At 42.5% G+C, this 18,590-nt stretch overlaps 1 protein-coding gene across 1 annotated transcript; it reads left to right on the top strand.

Moving 5' to 3' along the window:
* The first annotated feature begins 385 nt into the window (after nt 1–385).
* Nucleotides 386–17,973, top strand: chga (chromogranin A). Its single transcript, XM_041865730.2, has 8 exons — nt 386–652; nt 1,087–1,136; nt 3,068–3,161; nt 4,573–4,641; nt 5,065–5,157; nt 10,421–10,831; nt 15,850–16,328; nt 17,328–17,973. Exons 1-8 carry the CDS (start codon nt 574–576, stop codon nt 17,409–17,411), a joined length of 1,359 nt encoding a protein of 452 aa, XP_041721664.1. The 5' UTR covers nt 386–573; the 3' UTR covers nt 17,412–17,973.
* The last annotated feature ends 617 nt before the right edge of the window (nt 17,974–18,590 follow it).

The following is an 18,590-nucleotide window of genomic DNA, read 5'->3' as shown; positions in this document are numbered from 1 at the left end:
GGACAGTGTTGTAGCCTATATCATAAAAATATGAAAAGGCTATATTGGAATGCCTCAAGTATATTATTTTGTACTTGTAGTACTTCAAACCAAGACATTCAACATTCAAAGCATTCTGAATACACCTGACTTATGATTTTATTTTATTTTAATTCCACCCTGGTCAAATGCCTAAACCCTAGGAGTCCTCAGAACTGACCAATTAACAACTGCTTTCACACACAAAAAATCCCCGGACCCCTCTATAGCCCCCAGTCTTGAACTGCTCCCCACTTCTGTGGTCCTTAAATATCAACAAAGGTGTGTTGGTTGAAAGGTGTAGGCTAAACAGTTATTTTCCTAGCGGTGATGTCATTTCCTCCTCAGCAAGCTCCACATAAATACGCAGGTGCAGTTGCAGCAAATTGTTCTTGGTACATTACGGCTCGAGCGAGGTGTTCGACCCCTGATACTGAAGAACGCAGCTCGCCAGAAATAACGAGGGCGGTCAAGTTGCACATAGAATTAATCCATAATTTATCGACTCTTTCCACACACAATCGAAGGGGAACTAACATTCTGAATAAGCTTTTTATGTTTTCCATTCCTGCCCGTCTTATTGCAACGATGATCGCGAGAGGATACTTCATTTTGACAATATTGGTTAATCGCGGTAAGAGAAATTGTATTATGTTGACATTGACTAATATTTCTTCAAGTTATAGCTGGGATTCCACTAAAGTTAGCGGGTTGTGTAGCTGCGGGAATGTCTGATGTTGTAATTTGGTCTAGCACCAAGGACAGCGGCAAGCGCTCCCGAATCCTTTTCGGATGGGCGCTATCGGCGATCTGTACATAGGCCTATATGCTTGGCGACAGAAGAAGTGCATTCTCAGTTAAGAAGTCGATATTTCCACTGGAAAATATGTTTGCCCTCCTCCCAACTGTAGGCTATATAATTTACCATATATGTAGCTTAATTTTTTTTGGAATAACGTATCCTAAACTAAAGACGACAATGTACATATTGATTGGTAGACCTAAACATAATAACTATGGGTGACTGCAAGACGTTTTCGTTAATCATATCTTTCTTTCCTCACGTAGTTCTCTCATTGCCAGTGACTCCAACTTACCTTGAGAAAGAGGATGTCGAGGTAAGAATTCCATTTCATGCAGTAGCCTAATGATACTGTCAGCTTTATGTTACATTTTGTGTAGGGGTTTGAAATCAGGGGCGGACTGGCGGTCATCTGGCATTTTGTGCAAATGCCAGATGGGCTGGTCAGTTTTTTGCCCAGTGGGCTTGTCTAACTTGTTTTTTTTAATGCTCAAAATGATAATTATCTGGCTAATAATGGGGCCTCAAGGATAAAATGGTCCGGTGTGTGGGCCTTGAAGAAAAAAATTGTCCGGTGTGTTAGAAATGGCAGAGCTGATTTCTGGTCCCAGTCCGCCCCTTTTTCTCATCAACAGTATCAAAAACACATTGTTTGATATGTTTCAGGACTAGGGTTGCAAAGGGAGGGTATATTTCTCATAACTTTCTATGTTTACCAGTAAACTATCAGAATTTCGGTAACTTTTATGTTTTTTGTTGTTGTTGTTCTTTATCACATGATATAGTGGCCTTATCACATGTAAAATATATACAATAATCAAATAAGATGATTTTAAAATAAAAAATAGAATTACAAAGCTGTAAAACAGATATCCTAAATATAAACCATAAACTTAGCGAATACCATTGGGGTTTCAGCATGAAATATCCTTTATTAGTAAAAAAAATAAAAATAAATTACACTCTTTAATTTATTTTACTATGTCAGTATGTATTTCTTGTAAATGTTTTGGTGCCAAACTGGTGGCAGTTGTGAAAAAAGTCAATAGTTGGAAGAGTTATAGTTGGAAGAGTTGCAGAGTTAATTGAAAATAATGTTACTGTTGATTAGATGTTTTTTTCATTAATTAGGATATTTTATTTTGAACCATATGGTCTATCCACAAAAAACTCATGGGCAATATGGTCACAGATATAATTAAAAAAAAAAAATAATACTATATATGAATATATATTTTTAAAAGTTATTCAAGTATAAATGACCAAAGTTACCATAGATTACCTGTTAAAGGGATAGTTCACCTAAATTACAAAATGACATATTGGATTCCTTACCCTGTAAGTAGTCTATGGACAAGGTTTGACAGCAATCCATGTTTTGGTTTAGTTTCACTGGCACTGTTTCCAAATGCGAATGTTTTAGCATTTGTGGCACAAATCCCATCCAAGTCCTGGTACCGATATTAGCATTCTTCGTGCATCATGTCCAAATAATACTAAAGTATCCCCCAAAAATTGTGAAGCTCAACAAAGCCACTTATAGATGATTTGAACATGATGCCCGAAAAATGATAATATCAGTTCCATAGCTTGAATGGGATTTGTACAGATAATATAATTTTTCACGCATCACCAAAAACAAAAATCTGTGAAGCTACAGTCCCTCATGCAACACAATGATAATGTTCTACGCACAAGAATATCAGGGTGCTATCTTCATGTACGATAATTTATTTACATATTGTACTCATATATCTTATTTAAATATCGTAAATGTACGATAACACAACAACACTGCTATTGCCACGACAGTGAGCAATCGAAACCGAATAATGCATATCCATGTCAATTTATTTTGTTCAATTTGCCACTGGAATATTTGGGACTACTCTGAAACTACAGCACACTACAAAGTCCAGCTATAGAACTGAGACAGTCTTTAGTCTGCCAGACTGCAGACTGCGGCCTTCTCTCCCTGGCAATACTTTAACGAGCACATCTGACTTATGGAGGCTAACACCATGACGGGAGGTCTGGTTGTCTCTCCATTGCTGCTGTGCCATCCAGTCTTTCCCCTAGTTTATTTTACAGGCGGGGCGACAAGGTTGAAAGCCAACATTGTTAATAGAATCCATTAAATAGAAGATCATTTTTGTAGGCGGATGGTCCCGGCCCGCCTATACAGGGAAGGGGAAACACTGATGCCATGTTTGTCCGTTGACCGTGTGTCCGCTCTGCCCCCCTCAGGTGATGAAATGCATCGTGGAGGTTCTCGCTGATGTGCTGTCGAGGCCACACCCTTTGCCTGTCAGTCAGGAGTGCCTGAACATACTAAAGACAGGTAAACCCCTCCCAATCCCTCCCAGGGACCTCCGCTCCGGATATAGGCACAGATCTAGGATCAGCTCACACTCCATAACTTAATCACCACATACCATTAACAGAGAAAAATGCAAAAATCACCTTAGATCGGTGTCTAGAGGCATACCTTTTCTGGTATCTCAAAGGAGTCACTGTCACTCACTGTCACCAATTGTGACCTAATGCAAGTTAATATTTGCTTTCATTTTCACCATGGATGCACATGACTCAGGCTAAGTCCCAAATGTCACCCTATTCCCTACATTTATTTTTTTATTTTTAATCATTTAGCAGACGCTCTTATCCAGAGCGACTTACAGTTAGTGAGTGCATAACATTTTTTCATACTGGCCCCCCGTGGGAGACGAACCCACAACCCACAACCCTGGCGTTGCAAGCGCGATGCTCTACCAACTGAGCTGCACTATGTAGTGCACTACGTTTGACAAAAGTAGTGCACGATATAGGGAATAGAGTGCCATTTGGGACACAGCTCTGAGTTCTCCAGCACTCGGCAGAGCAGTCAGGCCGGGGCTATTCAGTTACAGCCATTGTGTTCCCTTGACGCTGTCCTTGTTGAGAAAAATCTATCAGGGCATTACTCATTACTGGCTATTGTTACCAGGATAGGGCTGCGGTTGGGAAATGAAACCCCTCAAGAGGAAAAATAGAGGGAGGGGGGAGAGAGAGAGAGAGAGAGAGAGAGAGAGAGAGGGGGGAGACAAAGAGAGGGGGAGATTGGAGGTGATTTGGTTAGAGACAGAGGAGAGGGAAAATAAAAATAAGGGTTACTAAAAAGAGACAGAAAAAAGAGGGAGACACAGTATAGAGGGGCAGGGAGGGAAATACAAGTGAGAAAGAATTACCTTCAGAGCGAGAAGAGAAACAGCAAGATAAATGTTTACCAAAAAGAGAGGGAATTTAGAGAGGGAGGAAGGGGAAGACCAAGAGAGAGAGGCAGGGAGAGAAAGAAAGAACGAACGAAAGAGTGACCCTGAAGAAAGACAGAGTAAGCAGTAGTTCTCTTGAATGCCTGCCTCATTCTGTACACTGTTTCTGGTTCAGCAGAAAGGGAAAAAGCTATGTGATGCTGTAATTCACTGGAAACCACTCTATGGGCCAAAATGATTAATTTGGATTTCTGCTTTGGAGGCAGTACATTTCAGGGCAATTAACTCTTAGAGACGGGAGCAAATGTGCTGAGTCGTCGCGAACAACCAAAGGGGAGAAATATACCTGTACATTTGCCCAGGGACATTGCTGGATTACTTGGACAATTAAAGTATGAATGCATTGCTGAATGGCCAGGTCTCCCTAGTAAAATAGGTTTTCTGACCTCAATGGGATTTCTTATATAAATAAAGGTTAAAAATAAATGGTTTGCTTTGCAGATGAAAGGCTTGTGTCAATTCTCCGCCACAGCAACTTCCTCAAGGAGCTGCAGGACATTGCCGTTCAAGGTGAGGTATTGACCTAAGACTTTTCACTGTGGCGGTGATACAAGGCGACCCTATCAGGAAGTGACATTATCTTAACTGTTGTGATGTTGTGATGTAATCAGAATTTCACTTTGTTGTGTTCATCTTAGATTTGATTGCATTTCTTGGTCCCTTTCACATAAATGGTTTTCAGCATGAAGTAAATCGTTTTTAGTGTTTTAAATATTATTCTCTTGATTGTTTTCAATTTAGTTTGTCAATCATGTAAACTGCCACAAAAAATAAAATAATAATAATAATAATATAGCTATTTTCTAAAACCCAGACACTTTATAATAATCAATCATAACTGTTTTTTAGAACATGTATTTTAAGTACATGTCAAAATAAATCAGTCTAAATATTTGTGGTCACAACTCCACTCATCTCCCCTCCAAATTACAGGAGCCAATGAGAGAGCTCAGCAGCATGGTGACGTCACGGCAGATCATGTGACTAAGAAGCCACAGGGTCCACAGGGCATAGATGAGGCTGCAGGTGAGTCCCACTAGCCCACATTCTCAGTAAAATTGCCATATGACAGCATTGCCTCATGATGACTGAAAATCCAAATCCCTGTCAAGTTTAGCATTTTAAGGTCAAGTTGCCGCCCCCCCCCCACCTCGCAGACAATAGTGGCCCCCCTCTTGGCTGAGGAGAGAAAAAATTTAAGGTTTAGGGTTTATTTCCTGCAATTCTACACATTTTGCCATGGGGCGGAGAGAAGAATCTGCAGTTTTACAGCTAATTTCCTGCAATAGGGTGGAGAGATTTCTTTTCAGTTTTGAAGCTAATTTCCTGACTTAATATGATATCTGAGTGTGAGTGACTAACAAAATCAATGGGGACCCCCTGGATGTCAGGTCCCCTGGGCACGTGCCCTGCATGCCCGGTCAGTAATTTGACCATGATTAATATAAGTTTAGATAGATAATTTACCAATCAACATTTTTTTTTGCTGACAAGGGATAATTGAGTGACTGTCAGTGACTGACATAAGAGAAAAACTGCTGATGCACAAATTGCACCTTGTGTATTCTATTATTCTAACTCTCAACAGTACGTTGAGACCCCGACTGAGTTCCTAAAACAAAAATTGGGGATCGGGTGACCCTGGCGGCCATGGGGCCCTAAGCAGTCGCTTATGTGACTTATGCCTAGGGTCAGCCCTGTCTGTGTGTGTGTCTTTGTGTGTGTGTGTGTGTGTGTGAGAGAGAGTGTCATGGAAATAATAATTAAAAGGAAGAGAGACTGCAGATTCTTCAAACAATCATACTTTAATATCTATTAATTATTGCAATAATGGAGCTGGTCAATGACCACCCGTAGGTGATCGTTGAGAGCCCAACGAGCAAAGTAGGGTTTACAAACACCAATTCAATCTATGGAATGCAGGCTCCGGGAGAGGACAAGACCATCATAAATCAGTAGCTAGCCCAAACCCCGGAGGCCAACTCAGTTCACACAAACACAGATGAGGGAGTACTGAGAAACCTTAAATCGATGCATAAACAGTATTCAAACATAATCTCGAAATGTTCTACCAAGAGAGAGAGAGAGAGAGAGAGAGAGAGAGAGAGAGAGAGAGAGAGAGAGAGAGAGAGAGAGAGAGAGAGAGAGAGAGAGAGAGAGAGAGAGAGAGAGAGAGAGAGAGAGAAGAGAGAGAGAGAGAGAGAGAGAGAGAGAGAGAGAGAGAGAGAGAGAGAGAGAGAGAGAGAGAGAGAGAGAGAGAGATAACCTGTTCATAGAGAAAGATGCAGTTCAATTCTGGACACCATATGAAATCGATACGTCCCTTATTTTTTGCTGTGCGATGTTCTGGGACATTGTGTCAGCTAAGCAGATCTGACCACAGTGGAGTGGATGGCATCTGGGAGAAGGAAGCTGCTGGGACACACGCCGGCTCCAAAGGTTCTGATAGACAGAATTGGGACAGGGAGCATGAGACAGGGAGCATGAGACAGGGAGCATCTCTCTCTCTCTCTCTCAATTCAATTCAATTTAATTTAAGGGCTTTATTGGCATGGGAAACGTATGCTAACATTGCCAAAGCAAGTGAAGTAGATAGTAAACAAAAGTGAAATAAACAATAAATATTAACAGTAAACATTACACTCAGAAGTTCCAAAAGAATAAAGACATATATACAGTGTTGTAACAATGTGCAAATAGTTAAAGTACAAATGGGAAAATAAATAAACATAAATATGGGTTGTATTTACAATGGTGTTTGTTCTTTGAAGATTCTGCCTAATTTGGTATGATAGCACAACCTTACCTATACTGTCATACTGTGTTCTGTTTAATTTTCTGGGCCTTATGCGCCACATGGTAAGTAAGTAAGCTCATGTGACGTGAAATGATCTGTACCCGTATTTACAAAGCTCTGAACTAGGATCAGGTCCCCCATGTCCATACAATCTTATTCATTATGATCTAAAAGGGAAAACTGATCCTAGATCAGCACTTCAACTCTGAGACACTTTATGAATACGGGCCTTGATGCACCATGTCATGACAGCACTAGGACTTATTTATGGCTCGTTGCCATAGATTGCATTTTCAATTAAGGTAAGTGACAATGTTTACTCATTATTCAATTTGCATTTCCAATTTAATTTCGGCAGCTTCCATAGTATATTCACTGTCAGTTTTAGTTCTGCTGTTGTCAGGCTAAGTAAGTACACAGGGGATTCGCCTCTTGGCCATCAGTCAAAGATCACATTTACATTTTGATTGGCTGCTGCTTTAAAGCCAGCCACTTGTGCATGCTGTCTGATCGTACATCAGGGGGTGTAAAGGCAAATGTGAGTCCCAAATGGCACCCTATCCCATAGTCAAAAATACATATTTCGTACTAGATATGAAAAGCGTCCTATTTTGTACTACATATGAAATAGGGTGCCATTTCAAAGCAAATCAAATGTTATTTGTCACATGCGCCGAATACAACAGGTGTAGACCTTACCGTGAAATGCGTACTTACAATCCCTTAACCAACAATGCAGTTCAAGAAATAGAGTTAAGAAAATGTTTACTAAATTTAAAAACGTAAATAAATAAATAAAAACTTTTTTTTTTTAAAGAAGAAGAAAATAACGAGGCTATATACAGGGGGTACCGGTACCTTTTTAAAGGTCTTGCTCACATTGGCTATGGAGAGCGTGATCACACAGTCGTCCGGAACAGCTGGTGCTCTCATGCATACTTCAGTGTCGCTTGCCTCGAAGCGAGCATAAAATGCATTTAGCTCATCTGGTAGGCTCGCGTCACTGGGCAGCTTGCTGCTGGGTTTCCCTTTGTAGTCCGTAATAGTTTGCAAGCCCTGCCACATCCGACGAGCGTCAGAGCTGGTGTAGTACGATTCAATCTTAGTCCTGTATTGACGGCAGCTCTAGCCTTTAGCTCGGTGCTTATGTTGCCTGTAATCCATGGCTTCTGGTTGGGATATGTACGTACGGTCACTGTGGGGACAACGTCGTCGATGCACTTATTGATGAAGCCGGTGACTGAGGTGGTATACTCCTCAATGCCATTGGATGAATCCCGGAACATATTCCAGTCTGTGCTAGCAAAACAGTCCTGTAGCGTAGCATCCGCGTCATCTGACCACTTCCATATTGAGCAAGTCACTGGTACTTCCTGCTTTAGTTTTTGCTTGTAAGCCGGAATCAGGAGGATAGAATTATGCTCAGATTTGCCAAATGGAGGGCGAGTGAGAGCTTTTTATGCATCTCTGTGTGTGGAGTAAAGGTGGTCTAGAGGTTTTTTTCCTCTGGTTGCACGTGGCATGCTGGTAGAAATGAGGTAAAACAGGATTTAAGTTTGCCTGCATTAAAGTCCCCGGCCACTAGGAGCGCCGCTTCTGGATGACCATTTTCTTGTTTGCTTATGACCTTATACAGCTCGTTGAGTGCGGTCTTAGTGCCAGCATCGGTTTGTGGTGGTAAATAGACAGCTACGAATAATATAGATGAGAACTCTCTTGGTAGATGGTGTGGTCTACAGCCTATCATGAGCTACTCTACCTCAGGCAAGCAATACCTCAAGACTTCTTTAATATTAGACATCGCGCACCAGCTTTTATTGACAAATAGACACACCCCCCACCCCTCGTCTTACCAGACGTAGCTGCTCTGTCCTGCTGATGCACGGAAAACCCAGGCAGCTCTATATTATCTGTGTCGTCGTTCAGCCACGACTTGGTGAAACATAAGATATTGCAGTTTCTAATGTCCCGTTGGTAGGATAGTCTTGATCGTGAGAGAGAGAGAGAGAGAGAGAGAGAGAGAGAGAGAGAGAGATTTTATAAGAACATTTTTGATGGATTTAACAAAGGGAAATAAATAACATTTCTCCTGAAAGAATGACCCTGTCTGCATTTCAAAGATGAGTCGAAGAGCATATGAAATAGTGCTTTAAGGTGGATTTGATGGAACGGTATAAGACTACAAAGGAAGGAGGTCAGGGGCCATTATACAAACCCCTTAGAGACATTTTTGCACATGTACACTAGGTGTACAAAACATTAAGAACACCTTCCTAATATTGAGTGCGGTTGTGAGGCCGGTTGGACATACTGCCAAATTCTCTAAAACGACGTTGGAGGTGACTTTTGGTAGAGAAATTAACATACAATTATTTGGCAACAGCTCTGGTGGACATTCCTGCAGTCAGCATGCCAATTGCACACTCCCTCAGAATAATAATAATATGCCATTTAGCAGACGCTTTTATCCAAAGCGACTTACAGTCATGCATGCATAATTTTTTTTGTGTATGGGTGGTCCCGGGGATCAAACCCACTACCTTGGCGTTACAAGCGCTGTGCTCTACCAGCTGAGCTACAGAGGACCACAGAACTTGAGACGTCTGTGGCATTGTGTTGTGACAAAACTGCACATTTTAGAGTGGCCTTTTATTGTCCCCAGCACAAGGTGCACCTGTGTAATGATCATGCTGTTTAATCAGCTTCTTGATATGCCACACCTGTCAGGTGGATGGATTATATTGGCAAAGGAGAAATGCTCACTAACAGGGATGTAAACAAATGTGTGCACAAAATTTGAGAGAAATAAGCATTGTGTGGAATATTTCTGGGATTTTTATTTCAGCTCATGAAACATGGGACTAACACTTTACATGTTGCGTTTATATTTTTGTTCAGTATACATCACATGGATGCCATTCCATTCACTCAGTTCCAGCTATTATTATGAGCCGTCCTCCCCTCAGCAGCCTCCACTGCACCACGCAGTCTCTCACACTCACACTCACACACACATACACATACACAGTGTACACTGCTGTCCCATGTATATAGAAACATTGAACACAGGACACACTGTGTATTTAAATACTGTATACTTTTCATAACCCACTCTAATATTTATCTATTGTTGTACAAATCATTCATAGTATATCTTTGTGTACATTCATCCTGTGCACATACGCACAGATTGTTATTTGGATTATTGTAATAGTGTTTTTTGGATTGTAATTTAGATTCTTTCTGATATTTCTTGTTTATTTTATTTTATTTCTTTACAATTTGTTTGACATTCTACAGCAATTTTGAGGAGCTGGCAACTCAAGCATTTCACTGCACCCGCTATAACATCTGCTAAACTGAGTTTTCAACCAATAAACGTTGATTTGATTTACAACTTTATTGAATGTCTTTTGGCTGCCTTGACAAAATAATTTACCCCCCCCCCATTGATGGTAAATAGTATCTGTCTATGTTTCCTCTCCCTCGTAGATCGATCCATGTTGGCCGCTCTGGGGGGACCCGGCGAGAGGTCTATCCTGTCCCAGAAGAGGGGGACAGGAGGAGAGAGAGAAGGAGAGGGTGAAGGAGAGGGTGAAGGAGAGGTGGAGAAGAGCACGGAGAGGGAGGGAGAGTCGTCCCGTGAGAGGAACGAGATCATCAGAAAAGGGGAAGAGAAGAATCGAGAGAAGGACGAGACCCCTGACAACCGTATCTCTGATGTCATGAACAAGGAGGGGAAAGAGGAAGTAAAGTATGGGTATGTGATTGAAAAGAAAGAAGAAGAAGAAGAAGAGGGGGACGAGAAGGAAAAGGAGGAGGATGAGGAGGAACGCGCGAGCTCCGAAGATAACACAGAGGAGGCTAAAACGGAGGGAAGAAACGTGACTCTGGATAAGAAAGGTAAGAACTGCTGCCCAGAGCACATTGACGGTGACATTATAGACACTGGTCTTCAGGCCTTCACATGTCGAGTACATGGACATCTCCTGACTTTACCACATCATCTGTAGAATTGAGTGGAATAAGGATGAGATTGACCCATGTACAGTAAGTGCACTTGCTAGCTTTGAAGTGAGCATGAAAGTGGCTGCAGTTAGCTTCCCTCTCGACTACACTTCACTAGTACACTACACCCGGAGGAGTATTAACTATGATGATGATGATGTGGCATAAAGATTAAGTAGTGGACCGCTCCAGGTAAGTGCCAAATCAATCCAATAGATAAACACTGTTCTCTGTGGTAGTGAGGTCAGTCAGGCAGAGAGTGCAGGATCAGGAGGGAGGCATTGTTTGTGTGTGTGTGTGTGTGTGTGTGCAAACACAAAGAGAAAATTAATCAAATATAAGAGAATGGAACGAGAGACTCACTGCAGCGAGAGAAAAAATGCAGGGAGGGAGGGAAGAAAGGAGGCGAAAGAGGTGGAGACTGATGGTGAGATCGCAACCCTGCACCACGGGAGCAGATTATTGATACGAGTGGCTCCATCTAGCTGATGAGTTAGAGTGCTCCCCGCACAGCGGCCCGGTTTGATTAGATAATGGATACTGGAACATTACCAACAAGACAGAGCACTTGGACAGCAGGGATGTGTCCCAAATGACACCATGTTCCCTATTCCCTATATAGTGCACTACTTTTGACCAGGACCTATAGGGCTCTGGTCAAACGTAGTGTAGTAAATAGGGAATGGGTGCCATTTGGAATACATCCCATGGCTACGGATTGACAAAATGGCTGCATGCCCCTGGAATTCAAATCTAAACGCTAGATTTAGGCCATGCTGGAAAGGAAAGAAATTAAAATATTGTCATAAACGATGAGCAAGCATGTGAACTAGGTTATATGTTATTTTTGTATACTTCATTTATAGATTTTTAGGACAGAGACACATTGACAAATACATCATCCCCAGTCCTTCAACCGCCCACCTGCCTACTGGCTATTTGTAAGGTTGAGGCTAGGATAAGGTTCTAGCATGACCAGCCAGTCCCAGTGACTATTCAATTGAGCATAAGGGAACATTTGGACAAAGGTCACGCCAAGGGACGGTACAGTATGAATCTCTGTACCTCCATAGGTTGTATGCAGGGAAGGAGGCTCCCAATAGGCTGTAACCACATGCAGAGGCATCATGCCCATAGGGGATAAAAGGGCACGTGCCCCCTAACCCTAATACCTACCCTAACCTTAACCATAACCCTTACCTAACCCTAACCATTTTCATTTTCAACTTCAATGGGGGGTAGGGACGTCCCAAGAATCCCAGATAGCACAGACCCAATCAGATGTGTCCTGTTTAAATATATATATATATATATATATATATATATATCACACACAGTGGGGAGAACAAGTATTTGATACACTGCCAATTTTGCAGGTTTCCTACTTACAAAGCATGTAGAGGTCTGTAATTTTTATCATAGGTACACTTCAACTGTGAGAGACGGAATCTAAAACAAAAATCCAGAAAATCACATTGTATGATTTCTAAGTAATTAATTTGCATTTTATTGCATGACATAAGTATTTGATACATCAGAAAAGCAGAACTTAATATTTGGTACAGAAACCTTTGTTTGCAATTACAGAGATCATACGTTTCCTGTAAAAATTACAGACCTCTACATGCTTTGTAAGTAGGAAAACCTGCAAAATCGGCAGTGTATCAAATACTTGTTCTCCCCACTGTATATAGATATTACATTTTTTGTTCCATTTTTGCTGTTGTTTCTCTGTAATACTACTAGACACTTAGCAACTTTATGAAGTTGGCTTTAGCTAGCCCAGATAGGTTCCCAATCTCCCAAACTCATAACTAGCTACCAAGAAGACATTTCAGGCTATCAAGTTAGAAAAGCAAGGTACTGAATAAGACTCACATTCCTTTCAATCTTTTACCCGGATTGTAGCAGAGAATCATATTTTCTTTTTTTAAATTACCACCTAACTGGAGGATACAGACAGCTCAAGAAGTATGCTTGGATATAATTAAATGTATTTTTGACATAGAATTAAGCATAATGATTATGGCTCTAGATTGCAGGAAAAAGCTGTTTCAAGTGTTTGAAAAATGTGAAATTCTCAAACATCCTGACGGACCACTCCCCAGCCATCCTCATGTACTTTGTGCATCCTCAGGTTTTTTGGGTGCATTACACCCCTGACCATGTGCCCATAATTTAGGAGAAAGGTGGACCATGAGGGAGAAGTAAAAGGTAGAGGTAGGCAGATATCTGCTCAGCCAGCTGGCAGCAGAAGATTTCATTAAGAAGAGTGGAGTCCTGTTGAGGGTGGATAATACTGTTTAGAGAGTGAGGAGAGAGGGAGAGAAGGAAGGAGAGAGAAAGAGAGAGAAAGATAATGTTCCTTTCTTTGGAGAGTTGTGGTAGCCTCAAGGATAGAAATAGCAGGCTAGTAACAAAAGGGTTTGAATCCTAGGTCTGACAAGGTGAATCTGTCTTGAGTGAGCAGGCAACCCAATATCACAGCTGCCACCTTATGCCGTTGTGCCCTTGTGCCCTTGTGCAAGGCACTTAACCCCAAAACTGCTCTAGGGGTGCTGCTTTGTGGCTGACCCTGTGCTACTCCCAGTCTGTTGCGCACATGTGAGTGAGTGAGTGAGTGAGTGAGTGAGTGAGTGGTATGTCTGGTTGGATACTCTGTCAAGAAAGGATGGAAAATGTCCATGCAAATGGATAATAAATATACACTACATGACCAAAAGTACAGTTGAAGTCAGAAGTTTACATACACCTTAGCCAAATACATTTAAACTCAGTTTGTCACAATTCCTGACATTCCATCCTAGTAAAAATTCACTGTCTCAGGTCAGTTAGGATCACCACTTTATTTTAAGAATGTGAAATGTCAGAATAATAGTAGAGAGAATGATTTTTTTCAGCTTTTATTGCTTTCATCACATTCCCAGTAGGTCAGACGTCAAACGTTTTGGGTAGCCTTCCACAAGCTTCCCACAATAAGTTGGGTGAATTTTGGCCCATTCCTCCTGACAGAGCTGGTGTAACTGAGTCAGGTTTGTAGGCCTCCTTGCTCGCACATGCTTTTTCAGTTCTGCCCACACATTTTCTATAGGATTGAGGTCAGGGCTTTGTGATGGCCACTCCAATACCTTGACTTTGTTGTCCTTAAGCCATTTTGCCACAACTTTGGAAGTATGCTTGGGGGTCATTGTCCATTTGGAAGACCCATTTGCGACCAAGCTTGAACTTCCTGACTGATGTCGAGATGTTGCTTCAATATATCCACATAATTTTCCTTCCTCATGATGCCATCTATTTTGTGAAGTGCACCAGTCCCTCCTGCAGCAAAGCATCCCCACAGCATGATGCTGCCACCCCAGTGCTTCACGGTTGGGATGGTGTTCTTCGGCTTGCAAGCCACCCCCTTTTTCCTCCAAACATAACAATGGTCATTATGGCCAAACAGTTCTATTTTTGTTTCATCAGACCAGAGGACATTTCTCCAAAAAGTACGATCTTTGTCCCCATGTGCAGTTGCAAACCGTAGTCTGGCTTTTTTATTTAAATTACTTGTGTCATGCACAAAGTAGATGTCCTAACCGACTTGCCAAAACTATAGTTTGTTAACAAGAAATGTGTGGAGTGGTTGAAAAACGAGTTTTAATGACTCCAACCTAAGTGTATGTAAACTTCCGACTTCAACTGTATGTGGACACCTGCTCATCGAACATCTCATTCCAAAATCATGGGCATTAATATGGAATTGGTCACCACTTTGCTGCTATAACAGCCTCCACTCTTCTGGGAAGGCTTTCCACTAGGTGTTGGAATATTGCTGCGGGGACTTGCTTCCATTCAGCCACGAGAGCATTAGTGAGGTCAGGCACTGATGTTGGGCGATTAGGCCTGGCTCGCAATCGGCGTTCCAATTCATCCCAAAGGTTTTCGATGGGGTTGAGGTCAGGGCTCTGTGCAGGCCAGTCAAGTTCTTCCACACCGATTTCGACAACATTTCTGTATGGACCTCACGTTGTGCGCGGGGGATTGTCATGCTGAAACAGGAAAGGGCCTTCCCCAAACTGTTGCCACAATGTTGGAAGCACAGAATCGTCTAGAATGTCATTGTGTGCTGTAGCGTTAAGATTTACCTTCACTGGAACTAAGGGGCCTAGCCCGAACCATGAAAAACAGCCCCAGACCATAATTCAAAACTTTACAGTTGGCACTATGCAATCGGGCAGGTAGCGTTCTCCTGGCATCCGGCAATCCCAGATTAGTCCGTCGGACTGCCAGATGGTGAAGCGTGATTCATCACTCCAGAGAACGCCTTTCCACTGCTCCAGAGTCCAATGGCGGCGAACTTTACACCACTCCAGCCAACGCTTGGCATTGCGCATGGTGATCTTAGGCTTGTGTGCGGCTGCTCGGCCATGGAAACCCATTTCATGAAGCTCCCGACGAACAGTTCTTGTGCAGACGTTGCTTCCAGAGGCAGTTTGGAACTTGGTAGTGAGTGTTGCAATCGAGGACAGATGATTTTTACACGCTACGCGCTTCAGAACTCGGCGGCCCCGTTCTGTGAGCTTGTGTGGCCTACCACTTCGCGGCTGAGCCGTTGTTGCTTCTAGACGTTTTCATTTCACAATAACAGCAAATACAGTTGACCGGGGAAGTTCTAGCAGGGCAGAAATTTGACTAACTGACTTGTTGGAAAGGTGGCATCCTATGCCGGTGCCACATTGAAGGTCATTGAGCTCTTCAGTAAGGCCATTCTACTACCACTGTTTGTCTATGGAGATTGCATGGCGGTGTGCTCGATTTTATACACCTGTCAGCAACGGATGTGGCTGAAATAGCCGAATCCACTAATTTCAAGGGGTGTCCACATTCTTTTGTATATATATTGTATATTCTATTATTTTTCATCTACACAGGGGCAGAGTCTGGTGAGGTGACGGATGCACCAGAAGAGAAATCTGAGGAGAAGAAATCTGCAGAGGAAAAGGAAGAGGAGGTGGTAGAGGAGAAGAGTTCTGCTTTGCCTCTGCAAGACAGTGCCGAGGCAAAGAAGGTGTGGGAGGAGGAGGAGGAGGAGGAGGAGGGGGAGGTGAAACGCAAGGCCGTTTCGAATCACTGGAGCAGAATGAGTGAGCTAGCCCGGAGTTTACAAACAAAGAAGAGAGCGGGAGAGGAAGAAAAGGTGCAGGAAGTGAAGCTACTGGAGGTCGGAGGTCAACAGGAAGTGCCCCATCACTCCAAGGAGGTGGTGGAAGAGGAAGTGGAGGAGAAGAGGAAGGTGGGAGGGGCACGGAGGAGCCCAGAAGTGAAGGAGCTCCAGATGATGGCACGCAGGAAACCGGAGGAGAGGAGAGAGGAAGGGGAGGAAGAAGGGAGCGCCAGCAGGAAGACTGAGGTACGTTCCCCCCAATTATTAAAATTGAATGAACTATCCCCAAATCCAATGAAATGCAATGGTCCCTGGCTATATTAGCATTTTCACTCAATCCCCTCTCAGGAACCACCTAGAGAGGTGCACATTTTTGTTCTTACCCTGCACTCCTGATTCAACTCGTCAACAAAGCAACTAATCACCATGCCATGGATTAGTTGAATCAGGGGCCGTATGTATCAAGCGTGTCAAGAGTAGGAGTTCTGATCGAGGATCAGGTCCCCCCTGTCCATGTAATCTTAATAATTGAGATCTAAAAGGCAAAACTGATTATATAACAGCACTCCTACTTTTTCACACGTTCTTCGCAGATTCAACTGGATTGTATTCATTAGTGCACACCGTAGCAAAACTTTTTGCAACCAAAAATAAAAAATTAACATTTCTTATTGGACAAGTTAAGGTAGTCCCTCCCCATTTTGTCTGTTTACTTCCTAGTGAATATGACTATGGCATACAGCAGTGCAACGCCAATTAGAGTCCCTCACTCTTCTAAAAGTAGGAAAAGTTTGCTGGTTCCACCTCAGGAGCCTCTACTACTAACTACAGCAATTGGACCGCGCTGGATGGATGGTTCATCCACAGGGCTCTTAACGCCTGTGGGCTCTCATATGGGAACACACACACGCACACACACACACACACGCACACCTATGCAGGTAAGTTTTGGCACAGACACTGACAAACAAAAATGGCTTGGTTGGCATGCACACACACGCACGTTGTCCACACAGATATAGCCTCTTAGAGAATGACACATGGCCGGGTAGAGTTGTTTAAGTGCACTCAGAAGAGGGTAATATTGAGTAATGACCTCCTCCCTTCTCTCCCCTCCTTTCCCTTTCTGATCCTCACTCGTTGTCCTTTCCTCTCCCTCTCTTCTAACCTCTACTTCTCTCTCACCTCGCTCTTTCACCCCCTCTTGTCTATCTGTCTGGTTTCCATCTCTATCCATATCTGTAGGACCCAGAGATTGAGAGTCTGGCGGCCATCGAGTCGGAGCTGGAGAGCGTCGCCCAGAAACTCCATGAGCTGAGACGAGGTTGAGATGAGGCTGAGACGATGACGATAACCGCACCTTCCTCCTCTTCCTCCTCATTAACAGCTAGACCAGAGGTGTGAATTTGAGATAGGATCCACCATCTCTCTCACCCTCGCTTTCTTTTCTATCGAGAGAATACCGGTGCCCGCTCCAGCCTCTTGCAACGAGGCTCTTATGGTCATCCGTCCCTCCAACACAGAAGGACAGCAACTCCCTATGCCAGGACTCCCACTCTCTTTCTCTTTCCTGCTTCAGCTTGATAACAGCCAGCTTTTCATTTGATTTTTGACACTGCGCAACCACTTATGTGAAAAATGAAGGCCGATCCAATTGTTATTGTTACCATGCTAAAATAGGTGGGGTTGTAACTACAAGTTTATGTATACGTGTACATGTCAAAAATACTATGGATTATTTATAGGATGTTGTACTTGATTATTATGGCTGTAACTCTAATTATCAAAAAGCCAATGCAATAACTGGACATTTTTAATAGGTGAATGACTTGACTATGATTAAATGCTGTATGGAATTTATCTAAGAAAACAAATAAATTGGATAGCGTTATCTGGAGATCTTTGCGTGTGATTCATAATGTCTGCACTGTTAGATCCTCAATATTATACATTCTTATTCATTTTAATTCAGTGGGGATGAAATGATCAGAGAATGAGATCATTGTTTTGATCTCAAAATACTCTCCAAGTCTGAAACGTTGATTGCTCTATCCTCAGTGTAAGTAAGATCCTACATTTTCTGCGAATTTCCCATTGACGTCAGTGTTTTTTTACGCAAAAGTGTGTGAGTTATGTGCGCATATCTTAAGTTCGGATAAAGCCTTTGAACACATATTCTTCATAAAACCTAATTGCCAAGGTCAATTTAGGAAAAACTGATTTTGGAAAACCCGTTGAAAAATGAATGTTTTCTGTACCTCCTCCCCATAGTCCGTTATGACAAACACAAAAAACCCACCTTGCCCGCTGAGAATTTTCACCATATTGCTTTAGATATACACATAATGGCCAGATTCCTGGGGCACTACATTGCAGATGCCTGCCAGATCTCAGAATGCCTGGATAGGTGTTTAACATAGCAGCTAACCACATCATATGATATAGCAATCTGATGCCCGACTGCACAGTCAAGGATGTGGCATGCAACTATTGGTTGATGTAATGCAA

Source organism: Coregonus clupeaformis, chromosome 36 (assembly GCF_020615455.1).
Source record: "Coregonus clupeaformis isolate EN_2021a chromosome 36, ASM2061545v1, whole genome shotgun sequence".
Lineage (NCBI taxonomy): Eukaryota > Metazoa > Chordata > Actinopteri > Salmoniformes > Salmonidae > Coregonus > Coregonus clupeaformis.
Note: the sequence above shows the minus strand (reverse complement) of the source record. Positions and strands in the feature narration are given on the sequence as shown.